General features: G+C 57.1%; 1 protein-coding gene across 1 annotated transcript; it reads right to left on the reverse strand.

Moving 5' to 3' along the window:
- Window positions 1-1671: 1671 nt before the first annotated feature.
- Window positions 1672-3808, reverse strand: ADRB3 (adrenoceptor beta 3). Its single transcript, XM_030964345.1, has 2 exons — window positions 2563-3808; window positions 1672-1711 (listed from the first exon to the last, which is right to left on the reverse strand). Exons 1-2 carry the CDS (start codon window positions 3804-3806, stop codon window positions 1672-1674), a joined length of 1284 nt encoding a protein of 427 aa, XP_030820205.1. The 5' UTR covers window positions 3807-3808.
- Window positions 3809-10247: the final 6439 nt, after the last annotated feature.

Consider the following 10247-nt stretch of genomic DNA (forward strand, 5'->3'; position numbering starts at 1 on the left):
GTGAGTACAGGTGAGTACAGGTGAGTGTGTACAGGTGAGTACAACTGGATACAGGTGAGTGTGCACAGATGAGTGCAGGTGTATATGTACAAGTGTATACAGGTGAGTACAGGTGTGTACAGGTGTGTACAGGTGTGAGTACAGGTGAGTGTGTACAGGTGTATAGGTGTGTACAGGTGTGTACAGGTGAGTATAGGTGTGTGCACGTGTGTACAGGTCCCTGCAGGGACACCCTGCAGCACCCCAGGTCAGGTCCCTGTGCAGGACCTGGCATTTCCCAGGCACCAGGAGGTGGCACTGGGCAGCTCCGGCAGCTCCAGCCCAGCTCTTTCCTGCCAGCCACGGCCCCGGGAGGGGATGGACCCCCCGAACCTCCGGGAACTGCACATGGAGCAGGGAACTGCACAGGGAACAGCACATGGAGCAGGGAACAGCACCTGGAGCAGCACATGGAGCAGGGAACTGCACAGGGAACAGCACATGGAACAGGGAACAGCACATGGAGCAGCACCCACTGCTCGGGACAGATGTGGAGGCACCGCAGACATCCAGAGGTTTATTTCACACGGCAGGGAGGACACAAACCGGGACAAGAACTGTGCAGTCACTGAACATCCTGACAGCAGCTGTGCCCAGAGGTGCTGCGGGGCAGCGCAGCGTGGGCAGGGCACGCCTGCACGCGTGTGAGATGAGAATGAGAATCCACCTCCCGTCCCCCAGGGACATCTGTCCCAAACGAGAGGGGGGAACTGCCGAGAGACCCGACACGATCCCAGCTCCCTGCGTTTGGAAGCGCTCCGTGCTCGGAGCTGCCCTCGTTCCCCTGAGCTTTTCCTTTGCTGAAGGGATTGCACTCAGCCCTGGAACGCAGCAGCTGGGGCAGGGATGGAAATCCTGGGAAGGGTTTGAGCCTGCAGGAGGCTCCTCTCTCCTTCTCAGCAGACTGTCCGAAACTGGCCAAGCCTGGGACAAGAGTCCTTTGTCCTTCAAGAAAGCAGAGCTGGCAGTCTCCACATCCCACCGCCAGCCGTGCCAGGAGCACCCAGATGGGAGCTTGTCCCTTGTCCACACATCCCTGAGGCTGTGCTGCCCCTTGCTGAGCAGCTCCAGAGCTTCTCCCCAGCTCCAGGTCTCCAGCACCGACGGCACGAAGGAGCTGGTGCTGTCCCAAAGCCACCAGCGTTCCCAAGGGAGATCCTCCTCCTCCTCCTCCTCCTCTCCGGGTCCTGCCAGCACCGTCACCCCTGGCGCTGCTTCTGCACCCCCGGCCCTGCAAGGAGAGGGTGGGAGGTGACACAGTGCCACCCAACAGAATGTGGGAGGTGACACAGTGCCACGCAGCAGAGGGTGGGAGGTGACACAGTGCCACCCAGCCGGCTCGGCTGGGGACAGGGACCCGCGGCCACCACCCCAGCGGGCACAGAAGGGATCCGGGAGCGCCGGGCAGCTGCAGCGAGCCAGGCACCAGCACAAGGAGGGTTAAAGCCGCTCTGGCCGGGCTGATCTGGACTCACGTGCCCGAAGCCGGGCAGCAGCCTGGGGCTGGCTGTGGTCCCCGGGGAGGGCGGCGGCCAAGGCGGGCAGAGGAGAGGCCGGAGCGATGATGATGATGATGATGATGATGAGCCGGCCGGGGAAAGCGCTCTCCTCCCGGCTCTCGGCTGCTCCCAGTCACTCGGACGGACCCGCGGGCGTCTCTCCGCCAGCAAAGCTGAAATGGGGGAGCGCAGGGGTGAGAGCCCAGACCCGCCCACCATCCAGCGCCCCGTGTCCCCAGCATGGGTGAATCCTGCCCAGGGAACACCTCCGGCATTTCTACCTGCACATTTCTGGCAGGAAACCTCTCCTGCCCTCAGGAGAAACAGTTAAAATCCACGGTAACCAGCAGAACTCCAATTTTGTCATACTAATAAAAAAACTCAGCGTGCAAAAACCCCACCCTGAAATTGGAGGTGCAAATCCGTGTCGGGGTGCCGGCAGGGCAGAACCACAGCGTGGGTGTCCCCTGCCATCCCTGCCACCCCTGCCAACCCCTGCCCCTGCTCTGTGCGGGCTGCCGGCTCCGGGAGCGCATTTCCCGTCATGGAACAGTGGGATGAAATGAATTCCCTTCCCAGATTTCCACCGCTGGAGGGCAAAGCAACCCGCAGAGCCCAGAGCGGCGAGGGCAGCCGCAGTGCCTCGCTGAGGAGGGGGTCCCCGCGTTTTCCTTCTTTAGCAGCCCAAAGTGGGATCGGGAGAAGGGGGAAATGCCAGGCTCGGGGACACTTTGCTGCTCAGCTGGTTTGCTTTCCTGTTCACCACCCGTGTTTCCTTTAGCCGGGGACAGCAGATCAAGTCCTGGCGGGCTGGAGTGCGACTGGTTGGGACCCCAATTTTGCAGCCCAATGGAGGGGCCAGAGTTTTAGGGGAACATCAGGGAGCAGGGGCAATGGCGCCCAGTCCCACATCCCAGAGCCTCTCCCGTGTACCCCGGGGTCTGCCTGCTCCCCCAGCATGGACCCCAAAGGGCTGCACCGGCCCCCCCGAGCCCCTCCCGAGCAAATGCCTGCAGGTACCTACTCATGCAGCTGCGAACACAGCGAGGTCTGCGCGCCCTGCAGCCGGGACTCGCCCGGGGGGCGCTGCCGGTGGGGCCGAGGAGCCTCCTCTGTCCTACTGCCGCCGCCCCGAGCCTCACCATCCTCCCCGGGGCCCCCGGGAGCCGCCTTGCTGTCCCCTGCGGGTCCCCCCCGAGGGCTGAAGGCACAGGGGCAGCGCTGCAGGTCCTGCGAGACAGCGTGGAGCCGGCGGTCAGCACGGCGTGGGCAGCAGAGCAGCTTGCGGAAGGCGCTCCTGAAGTCGGGGCTGCGGCAGTAGATGATGGGGTTGAAGGCCGAGTTGATGTAGCCCAGCCAGTTGAGGAAGAGAAAGAGCTGGTCCGGCACCAGCGAGCGGCAGAAGACTTTGATGATGTTGGCCACGAAGAAGGGCAGCCAGCAGAGAGTGAAGACGCCCATGATGATGCCCAGCGTTTTGAGAGCCTTGTGCTCCTTGATGGCCAGCAGGCGGGAGGGCCTCCTGCGCCGGCTGCTCCTGCCCGTGGGGCCGGGCGCCTCCTGCACGAACCTCACCTTGTCCTTGCCGATGAGCCGGACGTGTCGCGAGGCCACGGCGAAAACTCGCACGTAGACGAAGATCATGACGAGCAGGGGCACGTAGAAGGAGATGGTGGAAGACACGATGGCGTAGGTGACATTAGTGACGAAGTCGCAGCAGCGCGGATCCTCGTAGCAGCGCGCCGCCCGCTCGTCCGCCCCGTCCCTCCACCAGTGGTTCATGATGGGGAGGAAGGAGATGAAGGCAGAGATGGCCCACACCAGGCACACCACGGCCCGGGCGCGGCCCTTGGTCACCAGCGCCTCGTACTGCAGCGGGGCGGTGATGGCCAGGTAGCGATCCACGGCGATGGCGCACAGCGTCTCGATGCTGGCGGTCACACACAGCACGTCCAGCGAGGTCCACAGCTCGCACACCGTCGTGCCGTAGGGCCAGTGGCCGCTCAGCAGGATGGTGGCGCCCGGCGGCACCACCAGCAAGCCCATGATGAGGTCGGCGCACGCCAGCGAGGTGATGAAGACGTTGGTCATGGTCTGCAGCCGCGGCGTTTTGGCGATGGCCACGATCACCAGCAGGTTCCCGGCCACGGTGACCAGCACGGTGAGGCTGATGGCGGTGCCCAGCACCCACTGCCGGCCCAGTGGAGCCCCGCTGCAGTTCCCGGAGCCCCCCCAGGCGCTGCCGTTGCCCGCGGGGAGGGGGCTCATGTCGGCCGGGCTGGGCTGGGGGCACCGGCCCCGCCGTGCGCTCCCCGCCGCGCTCCCGGCGCAGCCCTCGGGCCGGACCGGCGGGGCCGGGTCCCCTCCGAGCCGGAGGAGGAGCTTTTAAAGGAGCGGGGCGGCCCCGGGCTGCTCCGGAGGGCGAGGGAAGGAGAGCGGAGAGCGGCACCTCCTCCCCCCGGACGCGCTGCCCCGGCCCGCCCCGCTCCCCCCGGCAGCTCCGCCGGACGCCTCAGCCCCTGGCCGTGCTCTCCCGCTCTTCTCCGTGCTCTCCATCCCCTCCCTGCGCCCTCCATCCCCTCCCTGTGCCCTCCAGCTCCTCTCTGAGACCCCATTCCCACACGTCTGTCCCTATTCTGCACCCTGCCGTGCACACCATCCCCTCCCCGAGCGCCCCGGTGCTTTTCCATGAGTCCTCTGCCCTCTGCCCTCACCGTGCCCCTCTCCACGCTCCCCTCGCCATGCTCTCCGGCTCTTCTCCATGCTCTTCATCCCCTCTCTGTGCCTCCAGCCCCTCTCTGAGATCCCATTCCCACCCGTCTGTCCCTGTTCTCCACCCTGCCGTGCTCTCCATCCCCTCCCTGAGCCCTCAGCCCCCTGTGCTGCCCTCTCCGTGCCCCCCTCGCCGTGCTCAGACTCTCCCCGGGCAGGACAGGCTGCCCCTGGTGGGGACAGCGACACCCCGACATCAGCACAGGGTTGGCAAGGTGACAGCCAGCTTCCACCCAGGTGACACCCAGAGCCACCACTTCACCTCCACAGTTACTGCCTGAGCCTCCTTCCCAGCGGATGGAAGAGACCTTTCTTGCTCCCCTTCCTGAATTTGGGTGGGTGCTGGTGTTTGGAGACCCCCACCCACGCTTCCTGTCCTGCTCACTGGGCACTGGGGAACCACCAAAGCTCAGGGAGGCTCCACAGCCCCATCCCAGTTCCCAGGGCCCCTGGGCAGGCTCCAGAGTGGATCATCTTTCCCTATCAGTTATTTATTTATACAAATACTGCAACTTCTACAACAGACGGTCTCCAAACGGGGCAGTTTGAAGTTCCAGCCAAATGGGGGAATGTTGACAAAGACGGAAAAAATATGTGTAAGAATGATCTGGCTGGCATTTCTTCCCATTCATGAGCTACGAAAGCAGAGTCCTGCTTTTACAAGCTTCATCTTTACAAGGCTGTTTTGGATTTTCAGAGCCCTCAGCCAAAGGCTTGATCTGATCTCACCCAGCTCCCAGCTCCCTGCTGCCTGGGAGAGAGCTGGGAATTGCTGAATTTGTGCCCCTGGTGCACACACAGGGGCAGGGATGCAGATTGTGCCATCCTCAGAGTGCCCTAGCACACACACAGGGGCAGGGAGGCGGTTTGTGCCATCCTCAGAGTGCCCTGGCACACACACAGGGGCAGGGATGCAGTTTGTGCCCCTGGCACACACACAGGGGCAGGGATGCAGTTTGTGCCATCCTCAGAGTGCCCTGGCACACACACAGGGGCAGGGAGGCATTTGTGCCCCTACACACACAGGCAGGATGCAGTTTGTGCCCCTACACACACAGGGATCAGTTGTGCCATCCTCAGAGTGCCCTAGCACACACACAGGGGCAGGGAGGCGGTTTGTGCCATCCTTAGAGTGCCCTAGCACACACACAGGGGCAGGGATGCAGTTTGTGCCATCCTCAGAGTGCCCTGGCACACACACAGGGGCAGGGATGCAGTTTGTGCCCCTGGCACACACACAGGGGCAGGGAGGCAGTTTGTGCCATCCTCAGAGTGCCCTGGCACACACACAGGGGCAGGGAGGCAGTTTGTGCCCCTGGCACACACACAGGGGCAGGGATGCAGTTTGTGCCCCTGGCACACACACAGGGGCAGGGAGGCAGTTTGTGCCCCTGGCACACACACAGGGGCAGGGAGGCAGTTTGTGCCCCTGGCACACACACAGGGGCAGGGATGCTGTCGTGTGTCGTGCCTGCACAGCCAGCTCCAGGGCACACTCACATTTTTGGGTCTGAGAGCAAAGCAGGAGCACCTGTCCCGCTTTGAATGTCCCTTTTTGGAATGTCCCTGGGTGATGAGGGCTCTGGGGGGTCACCAAAGGGGCAAGGATGCCCAGCTCTGCCACCCCCCTGGAGTGCCCAGGGGCTGCTGGCATCCCATCCTCACCTCTGCTTCCCATCCTCGCCTCCATTTCCATCCCTGCCTCCCCTTCCCTGGCAGCCCCAGCTGAGCTGAGCTCTGTGCTGGCCCCCAGACCCCAAAGGAGCTGCCAGACTCATCCCCAGGGATTTTCCAGCCTCTTTTCCTGCAGACAGCCCCTCTGGCATTGCTGGCCTTCCTCACCCTGCCGTGCCCAGCGGGGAGCTCCCTCTGCGTTCCCAGGCGCGGACAGACACACTGCCCACAGCAGGACAGACAGACAGCGTCCTGACGCTTCTCTGTGCACCTCAGAGCAGGAGGGATCGATGCCCTGCCCTGCTCCAGGGCGGGGCTGGGGAGGGGAAGGGGCAATCCCAGGCTTTCCTCAGCACTGGGGAAGTAACGTGGTTCTGGATCTTTGTCCCACTTTTCCAGCTGGAAAAGCTGAAGCACAGAGCTCACCCAGCCCTCACCCCCATCCCTGCTGCTGCAGAGCTTTGATCCAATTCCCCACAGGGATGGAGACACCAGGAGAAGCATCCTCTTCCCTTTCCCAGCCCAGGACAGACAGCCAGGTATCCAGCCCCTCGTTCTGCTGCTTTTCTGTGCATCTCAGAGCAGGAGGGATCGATGCCCTGCCCTGCTCCAGGGCGGGGCTGGGGAGGGGAAGGGACAATCCCAGGCTTTCCCATTCCCAGGCTTTCCTCAGCACCGGGGAATTAACGTGGTTCTGGATCTTTGTCACACTTTTCCAGCTGGAAAAGCTGAAGCACAGAGCTCACCCAGCCCTCACCCCCATCCCTTGTGCTCCACAGCTTTGATCCAAGCAATGGAGACACCAAGAGAAGCATCCTCTTCCCTTTCCCACCCCACTTTTCCAGCTGGAAAAGCTGAAGCACAGAGCTCACCCAGCCCTCATCCCCATCCCTGCTGCTGCAGAGCTTTGATCCAAGCAATGGAGACACCAGGAGAAGCATCTTCTTCCCTTTCCCATCCCTGCCAGGATTTCTGGCCTGGCCCTACCTGGGGAGGCAGAGCCAGCCTGGCAAAAGGCCACAGGAAGCCAAAGGGTCAAGGGTTGTTTAGAAAACTCTGGGAAAATATGTTTATGCCATGGATCAGAGCGGCTCCTTTGGCTGTTGCTGCAGAATGAACAATGGGTATTTAAAACTACATTTTACACACAGAGAATTGGAATCAATTAGGGGAGATCCCTGCCTGGGGAGATGCAGGGAGCAAACATCTCCTTGCTGGGCAGCACACGGAGTTCCTGGTGCCCAGGGATGTGTTTGGAGAGAGGAAACAGATGCCTGAGCTGATCCCAGACACATCTGAGGGCACATGGGCTCTGCTTGGTCACACAGAGCGAGGGGTGAGAGCTCAAGTAGCAGCTATGGATAAAACAAAAGCTTTTTATAGCTGAGAACTCGCTCCCTCCCTGGCATGTGGCTGCATTCTGGTACAGGACACGAGATAAACCCATCACACGCTGGGGTCACAGTGCTGCCCCTGCTCCTGGCCACACCAACTGTGGGGACACCACCAGAGCGCCCCTCTCCCCTCTGCCTCCTCTTCCTCAGCCTCCCATTGTGGGAATCCACAAAATCAGAGGGCTTTGGGAAAGCTGCAAAAGGCCCCAGAGACAGCAGAACTGTGATTAGAGCTAAGCAGCCGCCATGAGATTGGTCAGCAGAAAAATTATTTAAAAAGCAGAAAAGCAAGGACAAATAGAACAATGGTCTGTGTATTAATGCTTGTCTAGAATAACTCCCTAAGCTACAGAACAGTTTATCTAGCGAGATATTAGGAAGGCTGAAGCTTAATAATGGAGCTCTGTGCGTTGTGTTTGAAGGCTCACAAGCAGGTGTTGTATTTGAAATAAGCAAGCATTGTTTAACCAAAGGTACCTATGCTTATAGTGGTTGGATGGAACTACTGTCAAGGTGCTTTTGCTTTGTGTGATTGGTCAAAAAACTTATAAAGTGACTTGTAACATTGAGTTCTTGGTCTGCTGGCTGGGATGTGAGCTGCTGGCATCTTCCCATTGTCATCACCATGGAATGAGGCTGATGCTGGAAAATAAAACAGCTCAAGGCAGTTCCCAGCAGCCCTGTCCCGTTTGTGATTTGTACACAGCCCCCAGCCGGTGACACCCATCACAGCACAGGCTCCACAGCCAGCCCCAGTGCAGCAGGTGACGGCACCAAAGTGCCACCCTCAGGGGGTTTCACCTGCCCATCCCAAGGGGGGACACCTGGGGACAGCACAGGACAGGGATGAGGGCCATGGGATGCTCTTCCTCTGCCTGAGGAGATGCCAAGGAGAAAGGAGAATGGCTTTGCCCAAATTCCCTCCCCAGGCTGGGAGCTCTGGGCTCGCCGGGGTGGGCACAGGGCCAGGCTGGGCTCTGGGAATGGCTCTGCCCCAGCTGTGTCCCCACAGCAGTGACAGATTCCCCTGGATTTTCAGAATACTTCCCATATCAGATCCACAAATCTCGCTTTGAAGTTGTTTGGGATTCTCTGTCACCACATTTCCTTGTCAGCACATAAACAGGCTGTGATGAAGCTTTAACCCCTGGGTACTGCCTGTCCCAGGAAGCCCTGCAGGAAGCTCCACATAAACTCAGGTCCTCATATAAACCCTCCTCCCCTGGCAAAGGCGGGCACGGGCTTGTGCAGGAAGGGAAAAAATCCCTGTGTCAGAAGAATAAAAAATGATACAAATGTGCTGTTTCACAGGCATGCTCAATATCCCCCCCAGACAGTTTGTGTCCCACATTCACAGGGCTCAGGCAGGGGCTGTGCTGTGTTTCTGGGGTGCTCCACACCCTGCTGCACATCCAGAACCTCCCCTGGGGCTGCTGCCCCATCACCCAGTGGGACAATCCTGCCATTGTTAGGTCGGACATACACACGTGATTAGGGTTTAAGAAGAAAAAGTTTTTTTTATTTTGTGTGGTTTTTAGCTTATATGTTCTTAACAAAGCATGATCTTATTAATAATATCATAATAACTTATTATATTTATCAGTGCAAAGTAATTGGCATTAATATAATTAATAAAAGTTATACAAAAATTTAATCAAGCATGTATACACATTTGCTCATGCACGTAATTCAGCTTACAAAAATTTTCATGTATCTTTTCTAATCTGCTTCTATGCAAACAACTTTATTTTCTTCTTTACTATAAATACACTCAAAAATCATCAATTATTATTTCTTCTATTTACTCTATTTACTTCTTTTCTAATCTGCTTCTATGCTAACAACTTTATTTTCTTCTTTGCTGTAAATACACTCAAAAATAATTAATTATTATTTCTTCTATGAACTCAACTTCTTTTCTAATCTGTTTCTATGCTAACAAGTTTATTTTCTCCTTTGCTGTAAATACACTCAAAAATCATCAATTGTTATTTTTTCTATTAACTCAACTTCTTTTCTAGTCTGTTTATATGCTAACAACTTTATTTTCTTCTTTGCTGTAAATACACTCAAAAATAATTATTATTTCTTCTATTAACTCAACTTCTTTTCTGATCTGCTTCTATGCTAACAACTTTATTTTCTTCTTTGCTACAAATACACTCAAAAATCATCAATTATTATTTCTTCTATGAACTCAACTTTTCTAATCTGTTTCTATGCTAACAACTTTATTTTCTTCTTTGCTGTAAATACATTCAAAAATCATCAATTATTATTTCTTCTATTAACTTCTAATCTGCTTCTATGCTAACAACTTTATTTGCTTCTTTGCTACAAATACACTCAAAAATCAATTATTATTTCTTCTATTAACTTCTAATCTGTTTCTATGCTAACAACTGTATTTGCTTCTTTGCTACAAATACACTCAAAAATCATCAATTATTATTTATTTTATTAACTCAGCTTTGCAAACCAGCTGTGAAACCCCTCCAGATGATCCCTGTGCCACTCCAGCCCGGGCTGAGCCTGGCACCCCAGGGGCTCTGGGCTCCCACGTCTCCAGCACGCACATCCTGTTTTCCAGCCGAAGCTCCTGGGAGCTCCTGCTGGTGATGAAAGAGGCACCCGGAGGTCGGAGCCGGCCCAGCCGGGGCTGAGGTCACTCTGTTCCCTGTTTGTCAGCTCGTTCCCAGCGGGATTTGCCCCGCTGAAGGAGCTGTGCTGCCCTTCAGAGCTGGGCAGGGCTGGCAGGATCCCCTTCCTCACCTGGGGAACAGCTCGGGGCTGAGGAGTGGTGTCAGAAACAACTGCTCACTTTGAAAACTTAAAAAGGTTTATTAGGTTTATTATCCCAGGAGATTTG

The sequence above is a fragment of the Camarhynchus parvulus genome, chromosome 22 (assembly GCF_901933205.1).
Source record: "Camarhynchus parvulus chromosome 22, STF_HiC, whole genome shotgun sequence".
Taxonomy (NCBI): Eukaryota; Metazoa; Chordata; class Aves; order Passeriformes; family Thraupidae; genus Camarhynchus; species Camarhynchus parvulus.

Bases quoted from the DNA above. Each gene is read 5' to 3' on its own strand.
- ADRB3 (XM_030964345.1), bottom strand. From the start codon at position 3,806: ATGAGCCCCCTCCCCGCGGGCAACGGCAGCGCCTGGGGGGGCTCCGGG. The intron at 1,712-2,562 runs GTAGGTACCTGC...CCCCCATTTCAG, and splicing joins CTGTGTTCGCAGCTGCATGA to CTTTGCTGGCGGAGAGACGC.